This window comes from Solea solea, chromosome 9 (genome assembly GCF_958295425.1).
Source record: "Solea solea chromosome 9, fSolSol10.1, whole genome shotgun sequence".
NCBI classification, from domain to species: Eukaryota; Metazoa; Chordata; class Actinopteri; order Pleuronectiformes; family Soleidae; genus Solea; species Solea solea.
Window position 1 is genome coordinate 4,282,802 of NC_081142.1, and position 14,519 is coordinate 4,297,320.

The 14,519-nt window shown below is 40.5% G+C and overlaps 1 protein-coding gene across 1 annotated transcript in view; it reads left to right on the plus strand.

Annotated features, from left to right (window-relative positions):
- Positions 1-1,436: 1,436 nt before the first annotated feature.
- Positions 1,437-14,519, plus strand: part of yjefn3 (YjeF N-terminal domain containing 3) — a 35,973-nt gene continuing 22,890 nt past the window's right edge. Inside the window, exon 1 of the mRNA XM_058639391.1 lies at positions 1,437-1,776. Coding sequence (XP_058495374.1) covers positions 1,709-1,776 — 68 coding nt within the window. The 5' untranslated portion in view covers positions 1,437-1,708. The remainder of the gene's footprint in view (positions 1,777-14,519) is intronic.

Consider the following 14,519-nt stretch of genomic DNA (forward strand, 5'->3'; position numbering starts at 1 on the left):
GTGTTCAAAAACAAGTTTGGATCCCAGGTAAATAAAATGATAATATGCAGAGCACGCCGCATGCTAACACACGGCAGGTGATGAAAAAGTTGTGTCCTGATCCACAAGATTGATTACATCAAAATGTTCACTTCACTGAAGAAAATATGCTTCACACAAAGAACGGCTAATCATGTCGAAGGCCTGCAGAGAAAACAGTTTGCATTACTCGCATTCATTCAAACTTGTGTTTCTTTTTGGTTTTATTTCCCCCCCCCCCCCCAGGCTCAGGCAAGGAACAATGTTCTCATCTTAATTAAAGTAATGTCATATTCCAAGTAAACAATAGTTGGGTTAAGAGTTAGGGTATTTCCATAAATCACATCCATCCATCTTCTACTGCGTTATCCTCCACACGAGGGCCACAGGGCACTGGTGCCAATGTCGATTGACATAGGGCAAAAGGCGGGGGACACCCTGGACAGGTCACCAGTCCATCACAGGGACGTATGGAGACATACAACCATCCAATAGAACGTTGTTTTTTTGGACATTCTATCTGTGCAGTATAGTATGTGTGAAACCGCTATGCTGATATATAATCCCTAGGTGGCAGAGTATACCAACATTCATGGTGTTCAACTGTATCCTGGCAGAAAAACAGATCTACGCCCTCATCTGTAGGGTGTTACTCTAAGTGACCTGTATGTGGTCAGAGATGGCAGAGAAGAAAGACACATTTTTTTAAATTGAGGCCTAATCCTAAATTAAGGCCTAATCCTCCGCTTTGCTTCCTTGGCTTCTTAAATGTCAATATTTTCTGATGTATTTGCTAAAGAAATCAGAAAAATTCAGCATTTATCGATTAATAAAGAAAATAATCTATACATTAGATGATAATGAAAATGATTGTTAACTGCAGTTTATTTTCACGACCCACTAATGAGCTGCAATTCTTAGTGACATAACATGTAATTAATAATAATGTTTATGTTTTTATAAGAACGTTAATGATGTTTCTCTCAGCTGCCTTAAACCCACATGGTATTTTTGCATGTAACGCAGTCCTCTTTCCATCATTTGCATTCCCTTTTGTCTCCCATCTTTTGTGCTGGAGCTGCAAATGGTTCGTGTGAAGCCATTCAGGTACCAGAGGGTTTAGGAACTGTGCTGTTCTTCCCTCAAGTCTCAAAAGTGTCTCCTCACTCTGACGCTCGCTCCAGATTCTTCATCAAAGGGATTCTTTCTGCCACTAAGGAATGTGTGTGAATGTGAATGTGTGTCTATGTGTGTGTGTGAATCAGAGAGGAGGTGGGATATATAGGGTGGGGGTTGCACCCTGGATGACTGAATAACCGAGACCATGTCTGCCTGAACCAATCAGACGGTGAGCACTGTGCCTCCTGGTTCTTAATTGGCTGGCTTTCCCGGTGAGCGCAGCTGATACGGAGAGCCAGCTGGTTTTATCAGAGAATAAGCTGAGGCCACACGGGGAAGAAGACCGAGAGGAGAGGCAGTGACACAGAGGCAGGATTCAGTGTGTAGCAGCCAGTAATTATCTTCCAGCCTCTGAACCAATCAAGAGCCACAGTCTATTTAGATTCTCAGTGTGTTCACAGGGATAGAGAGTTATAGAATCGCAGAGTGAAAGAGTGGAAGTGATTGTTTCTTTGGAGCGGCACAGCTCTCCCTTTCTCCTTTCTCATTTAGACGTGCCGGGTGAGAACAGATGGACAAGATGAACCACAGCTCAGCTGAGGCAGAGACTGAAACCATAGAACCACTGCGTTACCTCAGGTAAGACACCTGCCAATTTCTCATGCATTGCTCTCTTACTGCTTCTCTGCTCCTACAGCTCCCACTGATGTTTTTGTGTGTGTGTTTTGTGCTGCCCTTTCATTCTGTTTGTTTTACAGTCACATGACATGACAGAAGTACTCTGAAATCAATACAATGTGCAGAAAGAGATGCATAGAGGTGGACATAATTAGAGAGGAGAGGCAAGAGATCTCCTTACGAGCGGTCTGATGTACTTTTGAAGATCTGAGGCAAGGGTGGGTTAGGGTGAGGGAGATAAATAATCATTGTCCATCCCCCCAAAAAAAAGTCATAGTTTGCTTGATCAGTCTCAAATTTCCTTCATTTCTCCCGTTCCAATCTTCAAACTGGATTACACTGATGAGAGATTATTAAATCGGGAAGTCAATTTTCAGGCAACATATTTTCAGCCAAACCAGTAATAAGATCCCTCAGTATCTCTGAGGATCAGAAAAAATAATCAGTTTATTACGCAAGTGAAGATTATTGAGTTGTGTGTGTGTGTGTGTGTGTGTGTGTGTGTGTGTGTGTGTGCCCCATGACTGCCTCTGTGGCACCAGTTTTAGCCTCTGAGTGACACTCTTTGAATTTTGAACCATAGTTAAGGACACACAAGCTGCAGATGTGCATATTGATTATACTCTTATTTGGTTTCCATTTAGACTCTGAGAGTCTGTTGTCCTTCCAGGCTGCAGAACACTGAGTCAACAGCCCTGTGAAGCTCAAATAAAAGCAGGTTCACATAATCAATATTGGCTACAGAGATAAAATAGAGAAATAATAATTTGCTAGAGTAGAATTTCCATGACACATAAAGGTGTTATAGTGATAATAATAGCCGCCCTCCCCCCTCTTTAAAATGTGCAGGGGTGTTATTGTGTGTGATGACAGGAGTCATCAAGTGCCCGAATTCTTTATGGCCCTGTTGTTTCTGTCTCTGCTTAATCGTCTGTAAACTGGCTGTGTTGTCACTCAGGATGAAACATCATTGTTCCATTTCTTCATTAATGAACGTCAAACAGTGTGATGTGCCTAATGTGGCCGGGCACATATGGCACCGCTTCCTTTTCTGTTGATTGTTTTTAAAAAACACAATAAATCACTCAGTGAGTCTCTGATGGATTTTTACAGACGGCGCTCAAAGATCGTTATATTGAGAACTCGTATGTTTGCTGTAACTCACACTGGCTACCACTGAGGGCTCCTGCTAATCACTTACAATACGTTATTGCCAATTAGTGTGTGTGTGTGTGTGTGTATGTACATGCATACACATACAATAGACTCATTTCCATTCTTTCCCCTTGTGTAGACATTTGAGCAGCTACTTAAATATAGTGCTCCCACCTTCATCAGCATCTATCTCTGTCTTTATGAATAATTAGCAAAAAAGAAAAGCCATCTGTTTGAATACATGCATATTGTTTGTGTAAATATCCTTTTATTTATGTACGCATGTCCATGAGATTGATGTAAAAAAACTGCTTTTGAATGTGATAAAACTGCTATACTATACTACGCTATACTACACTACACTATACTATACTATACTGCACTATACTATACTATACTACGCTATACTATACTGCACTATACTATACTATACTATACTGTACTGCTCTATACTATACTATACTATACGGCACTATACTATACTGCACTATACTATACTATACTGCACTGCACTGTACTATACTATACTGCACTATACTATACTATACTATACTGCACTATACTATACTGCACTATACTATACTATACTATACTGCACTATACTATACTATACTATACTGCACTGTACTATACTATACTGTACTGTACTATACTATACTATACTACACTATACTGCACTATACTATACTATACTGCACTATACTATACTATACTACGCTATACTATACTGCACTATACTATACTATACTATACTGTACTGCTCTATACTATACTATACTATACGGCACTATACTATACTGCACTATACTAAACTATACTGCACTGCACTGTACTATACTATACTGCACTATACTATACTATACTATACTGCACTATACTATACTGCACTATACTATACTATACTATACTGCACTATACTATACTATACTATACTGCACTGTACTATACTATACTATACTATACTATACTATACTGCACTATACTATACTGCACTATACTATACTATACTATACTGCACTACACTATACTATACTATACTGCACTATACTATGCTATACTGCACTATACTATACTGCACTATACTATACTATACTATACTGCACTATACTGCACTATACTATACTATACTGCACTATACTGCACTATACTATGCTATACTATACTATACTATACTATACTATACTATACTATACTATACTATACTACACTACACTCAAACACACAAAGAAATCTATTGCAACTTTTCGATACTTTGACCATCATTAGGCAAGGCAAGTTTATTTGTGTAGCACCATTCATACACTAGACACTATAATGACATTAAATCGCGAGTGATAAAAGTGTGATTTGCCATTAAAAAGTGTTTTTAAATGTATGCACTTAAGTAAGAGTATTTAAGAATTTAAGTAATGATTTAAATGTGCTGACAGTCTGAGCAGACCTCACATATTCAGGAAGTTTACCCCACAGGTGAGGAACAGGGTCACAGTAAAACTGACCCTGATATAGGATATAAGACCATTCATTGGAAAATCTGGAGGCAATGTGCTGCCAAAATAAGTACTTCAGGTTTATTGGCCTTTGTTTTTCTTAGAATAATTTGGGGGAAGAAAATTACAATATGGCCTTGTTTATAGTAACCCAACATGTTGCAATATATTGTAATGCCATCCCTGTATGGGGATGTGTATCATATCATCAGATTCTTGCCAATATGCCGCGTTAATAATTTGGCAACTTTTAGGTTGGGGTGTATCAGGCTGTACCTTTAGCTTTAATTCACACAAGGTATGAAAATGAATTTCACCAGCATGTATGCAGTAGACGTTGTTCTATGTAAAGGGCAGGCGTTGTTGGAGCGCCTCAGTACACGAGATGCTGAAGGATGTAGAAAAACTTGTAGTAAATGTGAGCAGGGTTTCTGAGTCAGCTCGGCCTTGGATCTGTCTGAGTCACATCCACAAAGCAAATTCAGTGTGTGTATTATTTCTGCGAAAAAGGAGACTTGACCTCTGTCTCTGAAAGAAAAATTGACCTTTTTTTTCTCACCACTACAAGTTATTTTCAGAGAAACTAGAGAAAGCCCCAAACTGCAAAGGCGAAGTCATTATAATTTCAACATCAATTTCTTTTCTTCAACTTTTTTCTTGCCTCCCTCATTTCAGATCCTTGTTGCCAATTCCCTTGTTGGCAGCTCCATTTGCCTGTATGACAACTCTGGCATTTATAGGCCAGATGTAATGAGTGGGACAGAGAGCTGGGTATGCAGGGAGGCGTGAGAAAAGACGGGAGAGATGATTTGCTGCCTGTGGAGTGTTTGTCCACAGTTTTTCTCATCCATTATATTGAGTTTATTGAGAAATCTCTGTCATTATGTTTGAGAGCGGCGCATGTGTTGGAGTGTGTGTTCAACGGGAAGCAGAATGACGACCGATGCCTGGTTTCCAGTGAATGATAGAATCTGTAATGTAAAAAGTATGCTATTTATAACTGTTGCCCCAGAGGGATCACGTACAAAGGTAACGTGTGAGGAAAGATGATTAAAAATGGAACAATACAGCTGCATATGCATTATACAGAGTTAATGAGTTAAAGCGTAGACGTGACAGTAGAATACAGAATAGAATAGAAGTCAATTCTACAGTAATAAGAGCAAAGACTCAGTAATGTTCATAGTTCTGTGTCCGAACATGATCTGACAATGATAACATGCTGATCTTAAAGTGGAACTTTGCAAGTGTGGTGCGCTTTTTTTCCCCCTTCTTTTTTCTCTACGGAGCTCCCCCTACAGTTTTGGAGTGCATATTACTATTGCATACCACTGACACCACTTTATCCTCACCGCTCCCTGGTCCTGCTCATGTACATTTGTTTTCAACACAGCGACCACAAGAGCCTCGCTCCATCTAATTTGTATCACGATTAACATGCACAGCGGGTACGAAACCCACAGAACCACAGCACCATTCATTTTTCTGTGACATAAAGGTCAACAGGAAACTGATTCAATATGCATTACCTTACAGAGACATACAGCGCCACCTATGGAGGTGGAGTAAGACGTACATGGCCTATAAATCAATTTTCTCCTTTCTCCTCCGCAAGTACTGTCTTAGCTTGATTAAACTGTGCATGCAAATGCACTAAATCAGTCCAAAACTGTTAAATTTGGGTACAAATCCTGCATAGTTCTGCTTTAAATCTATGTTTTCAGTTTTCAGAGTGCCATCAGTTGAAAAAGAAGAGTGACCACTGACACATTTTCAAACCGGTGGAGATGGTGGCTGTGGCAATGATGGAAAAGCATAATGTTACCTGACACGGTTACATCATGGTGTGACTGAGCCACTCAAAGATTTACGGTTCTACTTTCATAACACTTGTTCTTTCCAAAGCAGGTTTGAGAGCACTCGACTCTCACAAGAGAGGCTTTTATTTGACTCAGTGAAACAGAGAGCTGTGTTGTAACCAGGCACCCACCATTATCTCATGTGGCAGGTTCACGCTGTGCTTTAATTAGCTACTAATCAAGCTATTATTGCTGCTTAAATGTGATATGCTCATTTGATATTCACAATAAATAAACCCAGAGTAAAAGTTAAAAAATCATTTTATTACCGTATGTATATATATATATATATATACATACATATATATACATATGTATACATTTAAAATCAAATAATGTGTAGCCTCTTGTCCACTGTGTGGGATGAACGAGTGTATTTAATTACATGCGTAGATGCGTCGTCGGCTTTTTCCCGCAGATTTTGCTCACCAAAAAGCTGGCACGAAAAGTGTGGGTCTCTGTGACGGGGTGAGGGTGGTTGGAAGAGGTAGAGGGTTACAATAAACAACAATGAAAGCCAGATTTCAATCTGTTGCAGTTCATTTCACAGCTGAACAGTAATGCCACACCTCTGAGTGTTCTTCATACCCAGCATGAGAGCCTTTGCAGTAGTGCTTTAAAGTGCAGCATGATTTGAGATCTGTGTGGAGCTGATCCAGGCTAAATCAGCATTGATTTGATTTGGATTTGACACTGTCTCAAATGGTGGACACTGTGTCTCCTTTTTCTTTATAAAAAACTCACCACTTTTAATTGTTACACCCTCGTCTTTATTTCTTTATTTTTATTTCTTTATTTTTTTTTATTTATCTCAGTTGTTGGCAGGAGTCATGGCTGTTCTCGGGGAATGTGAGGCGAAAGAGAGAAGCGTTCTCATGGTGACAGAATCGGAGCGATGCCCACTCACAAGTAGCCCTATGTCGTCTCCGTGGGGGATAACAAAGTCAGCATACACACAGAGATCAAGAGCAGAGAGACTAAAATAGAAAGACAGGGGAGAGGAGAGCAAATTCTGATGGAGGTAAAAGACAAAAAAACACTTGTTGTAGCCCAGCAAACCTGATAATAAGATCCAATGAGGGTGTCTTCGCACTTATTGCCACTTGTCACTCATGTTACTTTTGCACCAGCTGTCCACACCCTCGCACAGGTGGTCTTTTAAAGCTGCAGTGTGTTGATTTCCGTCGTTGTTCTGCCTCTGTTATTAGCTAGTTCCAGCTCATTTACAGTAATGTTTATTAATGTGCATTTTCCCTCTTAACTAAACCAGTAAAAAAATAAAATAAAATAAAAGCGCTGCGTCTTTAGCTGCCTGCTTGCTTTACTTTGTATTGTATTGTATTGTAATTGTTGCGTTTCCTACTTCATTTGCCATGATTCGAAGAATGACACCTTGAATGTTGTTGTTGTTGAATAATGCAGCTCCTGTGTAAAAAGAAAGAAAAGAAGCATCTTCACATAAAAAGGGGCACTGGCGACGTAAAGAGTGGCAAAATCAAAAGAGTACGACAGGAAGCTACATCACAGTAACACATAAAAATAAGACTTCTTAAAGTGCATGCAAAAGAAAGAACATAAAACACATCGTAAAGGGTTAGTATTATAATCTATACATTAGAAATCACATGCACATATATATGGATGAGAACATAAACTAAACCTGGGCCACACAGTTGGTGTAGTGGTTAGCACTTCTCCCCATGTGTGTGTGTGTGTGTGTGTGTTTTTCTCCAGGTCCAAAAACATGGAATATGGGGATTAGGTGAATTGGTCACTCTAAATTGACTGTAGGTGTGACAGTGAGAGTGAATGGTTGTTTGTCTCTATATGTGGCCCTGCCATGGACTGGCGAACTACCCCGCCTATCGCCCTATGTCAGCTGAGATGGGCGACCCTCCTGTGGAGGATAAAGTGATAGAAGATAAACTGAACACAAGTCACTTCCTGTGTGCACTCTGTGACACGAGATCGAAACACTGCTATACTGAGAAACACAGTATAGCATGAGTCATGCGGAGCTGATAGACTTAAATAGCATTTTGTGAACACGTTGTGTAAAAGGACACACAGTATCTTTATATATAAAAGTCTTAAATCTTGTTTCCATCTCAGCACTCAAGATTGTTGCAGGAGCACGCGATTGAACATTAAATTGAACTTGCAGAAAGAAAATAACAAGGAGTTGACTGTTAAAATGAAGTGTTATACATCGCGTTGATTTGTGGAAATGCATTTTTTGTCCTTGTGAGGTTTTGTCTATGTGTATTATTGTGTCTCCAGCTGGATCTCCTTGTTTGTGAGCATTACAGCATGTTGAGTGTGTACCACCGTTTGCAGCCAGGAACGCTCTCCCAGTTTCCAGTAATTGGGTTCGCTCTCTCGCTCTCTCGCTCTGCTGAGTTCTGTTTGTGGCTCTGTTTTGTTTCCCCCGTTGGAGGAGGAGGACTGTCAGTGAATTCTGGTTATGTAAATGACTCATCTTTTCTTTTTAACACGTTCTCCCAGTTCACTGATGTATTATTAACAAGTCGCCTTCTGAGAGTCGAGATAAAACTCCGGGAATAATTATGCTCAGAACACAGATGTTATGCCTGTATTATAATTATTGACTATAAGGTCCATGAAAGAGTGTTTTTAGTGTTTTGTTTGCCAAGAGATTAATGACACAAAGAAATGATGTGTTCGCCCTCACTTAGCAACACCTCTCAGTCAAAGCCCAGATTTAAGTCTATTTTTCGCTGCTTTTCTGGCACCTGGAACGAGACATTTGTAGACGGTACAGGCCAATTCTTTTCCCTGGGAGGCTTTGATGGATAGTTGCTAAGGCTGAACTCCCTCATGGCCTCTGAGTCGGTGGGTTAATGGTGATGCTGAAAGAGAGACATGGTGAAAAGGGAAAGCAACCTGCAGAGCCGGACAAAGGAACCCACTGACAACCAAATGTTTACCCCAGAGAGGGAAGATGAAGACCCAGGAGGGAATGAGACAATGAAATACTGATAGATGGACGTGAGTCGGTGATTTGCCTTTTATTCATTTTGTTTTTTATTCCTTTTGTTTACGCTTCCTTACAGAGCTGCATGATATAGGGGGGAAAGAAAGACAGGAAGTCTGACAACACACAAACAACACATCTGAAAAGCAAGATCCCACTGCCACTGAATTCCTGCAGTAATGAACAATCTCATCATAAAGCTGCTTCGTAACACATTTTATCTTTATCCTTTGATATGGATATTGCACTTGGTTGCATTGCAATGTTTATCATTCTATGGCCTACTTCCATATGTGCATTTGTTTGAATGAGCTCACATCTGTATGTGTCTACTTTGTTTTCCTCTAACAACAAAACTAAAATGAATCTTAATCTTAGGTTAGGTAAGGTTAGGTTTAGGGTGAACATTATTGTTCTCAAGGCGGTTAATTGTCTTTGAATACAAACAACTGCTTAAAACAAAAGAGCAGGTACAGATAATTGAAAATGCTGCACACAGGAAGTGATTCATTTTATGTCCAGACAGACAGACAGACAGACAGACAGACAGACAGGAGTCTATGCCAAAAAAACACAAAAAGTTCCTACAAAAAGTTTCAGGAGACAATTCTTAACCCCTCTGTTGCTGCTGTTTACTCACAAATGCTCCCTAAGTTTCTTTTCCCATTAATTTTATTTGATATATTTCATAATTTATCTTTTAACAATTGAATTGCACTTGCTACGATAAGATTTCTTGTAGATCTGTTTTTTGTGGGGGTCTAAACCGCCTTCTTGAAGGAAGCAGTTCACACTGGGAATACAGTGGAGACAGATCACTCGTCTTTTTGATATTTCTCTTAGCTGCATCTGTGGTTTGACTTGCTGTATTAACCACTCTGGACACAGGATAGCAGCAAAAGTGAAAGGGAAGGTCTACAAGATGGAGGTGAAACCTTATACTGTCTAAAAGACAGGAGGTGGAGCTGGAGGTGGCAGAGCTGAAGATACGGAGATTTGTGTTGGGAGTGACCAGGATGGACAAGGTTAGAAATGAGCATATGAGATGTGTCAAGCCAGCGTAAGGGACTTTGGAATGCTTTTAAATGTTTAATTGTTTATACTTTTATATTTCAGCAATACTTTATTTTTTAAACTTTTTAAAAAAGTTTCATTTCTATTATTGCGATGAAGAGCACAGCATATGTCACCAGGAGTGACCGTCAGATGGTAGAATATTTTTTCTCCCACAGTAGTTTGAAGAGCGGTCTGTGTTCTCGGGGGTCAGTGTCGTGGTCAGTGATGACGTACGGAGACATCTCTGGGGGAGCTTTTTCCTGGGTGCGTGTCATCTTCTCCTATAATGATAGCTCCATCCTTCAAGCTTCAGTCTTCAGTCTCTCATTCCTCTGCACTTCACTCATAACACATTACCAACACACACACATATGTACATACATAATCATGAGCTCAATGAACATCTTATTCCACCCACATATTTACCGATTTACACGCCTGCAGACCCTGTGTAATGATTTCAAACTGTGTCCCATCATTAACCCTTAGAACACGGAGCATGCCGGCTGCTTTTGTCCATTACTATGTTTAAACAATGTGCATTATTATATTTTCTTTGAAGCCTGAACATGTGACCTAAAAATACACACCCCCAGGATCTGTGACGCTGGAGCTCCAAGGGTTAATCAACAGCCACTACATATCGTCTGTTGATTTTATTTATTTTATTTTTTTTGAGATTCATTTTCAGCCTGGGATCTTCTGAATTCTTCTTCAGTGGTTGTATGAGATACTGACACATCCATTCTGCCTTTATCAAGCACGCCAACACGTCCGTGGATGAGGCTGAACGTAGACACAGAGCCATGATTTAAGCCATGCACTATAAATATATAAATCTATAAATCTACACTTACTTAGACTACAATATTTTAATATAATTGCTGCTGTTCTTGATATTTTTCAGCTTTTTCTGGCTGGAAACTGAAGTTTTTTAAATCAGTGATTTTACATCACAGCACACAGCAGCTGTGGATCCACTGGTGCCTTTACCAGTAAGCTTGAATGTGTTATTTTGTGAGTTTGGAGTTTGAAATCCTATAGTATATATACTAGCAGCTCCTGTGTTCCTGTGAGCTAAAAACATTGATTTTCTCTATGGACTTTGATTCAGAAAAGTAAAAACTTTACAAATACAGATTTCAGCCACTTCTGCAGTGGCTTCACTTTTCAAATTCAATGATTTTCGTCATTGGAACAGGTTCCATGTTGGCAGCAGTGACCGAAGCAGACTTTATAAAATAATTAAAGTTCCTCCTTGCTGGTTCGTCTGTCCTGCCTCTTCCTCACACATCTGTGGCTGCTCTTTACCCCCCTCATCATCTCAGAGGGAGACGAGCAAAACTGACTAAACGCACATTACAATCCGAGCGCTATTTCTCACGTCTTACACATGCAAACAAAAATCCACCACTCCTCACACACGGCACCCCGTGAAGCTCCTCTAGCTGCACAGCATGTGTGACATTCTGTTCCTAATGTATGGGAAAAGGCCACATGTGCATATATTACAGCCTGGCCTGTCAGTGCAAAAGCCATTGTTAGCCCGAGGCTACAGTCGCACAGACACAGACCTTTAACAAACTCTTCTGTCAGTGAGAAGCAATTCTAGGGGCCGAGTCTAACGCTGGGGACAAAGTTTGAGCAGCAGCTCAAATTTAATGTGCATTTTTGTCACATGTGACGCAACAACTGGCCACGGGGGCTGGTTAATCTTCATCATCCATTTGCATCTTCTTTAGAGAGACTTTCAGTGCATTTTGGAATTGATATACTCATCTGTGGAGGACATTGTGTCTGGGCCCCACAGTGCTCTATAGTCATACCTCTCCATAGCTCCACAGTATTTTGCAGCCTTTTTATCTCAGTATAAATCCTGGTCATGCATTTATCTACATTTTTTGCTAAGTACTACAGGGGTCAGAGCTTTGGGAGACTCGGGAACTCCCTGTCAGATGAAATATGACAAGGAAAGTCAGTCGCTGCCTTTAAATGAGACTTTAACTCGAGTTTTTGGTTGGTCGTACTCATGTTTTAGTGTTTTTATACTTTGTTTGTGTTTTTTTCATAGTATATCCCAAGATCATCATCCTCACTGTTTTTATTCAAAGAATCTCATTGTGGTCATCATCTCTGACATTAGCCTCGGCTTCTTTACGTCTCCCACACATTTCTCCCGACCACCTGCCGCTATCTAAGCGTCAAAAACACACACAAACGCAAACATGTTTTTATATCTTAGTGGGGACACATCATAGATATAAAGCATTTTCTAGCCCCTTACCCTAACCTTAACTACCACAATTACACCAAAAACCCAGGTCTAACCCTGTCTAACCCTAAAAACCTTTAAAAATCCCTTTAAAGTTGTGGGGACCAGACAAAATGTCCTCTCAAAGTTGTACATTCACACACACACACACAGCTGTGAAAGGTCGGCCGAATGCCAATTTCAATGTGATGGCTCTCTGGTCCCTCTCATGGTTCCCTCTACTGCTGTGCTCATCAATTATACATAGTGCATTGTGTAGATCTGTGTGTGTGTGTGTGTGTGTGTGTGTGCAGGTGTGGGCCTGGTGTGGGCCTGCAGTAGAAATCAGAAGCAAAACCACTTGCTGACAGATTCATGAGCAAACACGAGGGTCTGGAGAAACAGAGAGTCACAGCAGCTCTGTGGTTTTTGAATTCGTGCTTATGAGCGTGCTCTCGGCTGTTGATGTGTGCTGTGTGTTCTGTATCATCATAGGAGGATGATGAGGGAGGAGGAGGAGGAGGAGGAGGAGGAGAGCGAGAGCGATCACTTGATGTGAAGGGAGTTCACAGAGAGTGGAGTAAGCAGCGGCAGAAACGGCATTGTTTTGTCCACCCATGGTTTAGCCCGGGGAGTCTTTCTCTCTCTCGCTCTCTCTCACTTGCCTTCCACTCGCGAAGCTGCAAAACAGATCCATAAAGTGAAGGCAGGAAAAGGAGATTAGTCGGATTAGTCATCTTTTGTATCTGAAGGAGATGGGAGGAAATGAGGCACCGCGCTCTCCTGCTGGGGCTTCAAAATCTGCAGTGGGGACACTAATGGTGCCATGTTTTCATCATCAGTCCCTCACTTTGAGTTCTTTTCTGCTTTTCATTATATTTTTTTACGCTAAGCAGAAAACAAAACTGCTCTCTCTTTGAGCTCTGACAACAGGATTGAAGAAACGCAGGCTTCTTATCGGACCCTCTCTCAATCACCCAGAGCTGAAATGGACATTTTGATGTAAAACCTGTAAATATGATGTCAAAACTAATTACACTAATCCACAGAAGCCTCTGCTTTCAGTGTTTTACTCTTTGCAACTGGGATGAAAGAAGAAGAAGAAGAAGAAGAAAAGAGCTTGATTTACAGAGCTATATTACTCTGTCTCCAAAACCTGTGTTTTGCTCCAGCTTTCTCTTTACGACTTTGAACATAAAGAGAAAAACAGGAACCACCAGGGACACGAGAGATGTCTGTGGCCTTTTTTAATTTGACAGCTGAACCTGCTGTGCTGCTCCTCCCCAAGGAAGGAGGAACTGGCAAGGGATGAGGCGCAGAGAGGGAGAGATGCAAGAGTTGCAGCATACACAGCCCTCAAGCTCATAACACCTCCGACTTAAGCTTTAAATTTATGCCACATTACTAAACAACGTCATTTGTACAGTAGTAAATATCTGGTGAAGCGGTAAACTTGCAGTCATCAGCACTAAAGCCAGCCGTTGTCTTTTCTTGCCTCTAATTGTCAAGTTGCAAGTTTTTCTTTCTGAACCTGGTGTTGAGACAGATTAAATTCCTCCGCCGTGCTGCTGATACAGATTTAATGGAATATGAGCTGTGAGTTGCACAGATCTTCCTGACTGATTAAATGGAAGAGAAAGAATCGCTTGGCTTTTGCCATCGCACTCACAAATCTCCGCTCAGTAAATCCACTTTACCTCAGAAAGACTAATAGTATTTGTTTCACTGTCAGATAAGATAAGAATCATACGATAATGCATCACATGCTTCAAAAGTCAAAAACATGACATCGCTGAGGATTTACACTCAAATTTATGTACAAATAAATGTGTCATTAACATTTGAATCAGGTGTGTTGGAGCAGGGAAACATCTAAATCATGGCAGTGGGTCCCCAGG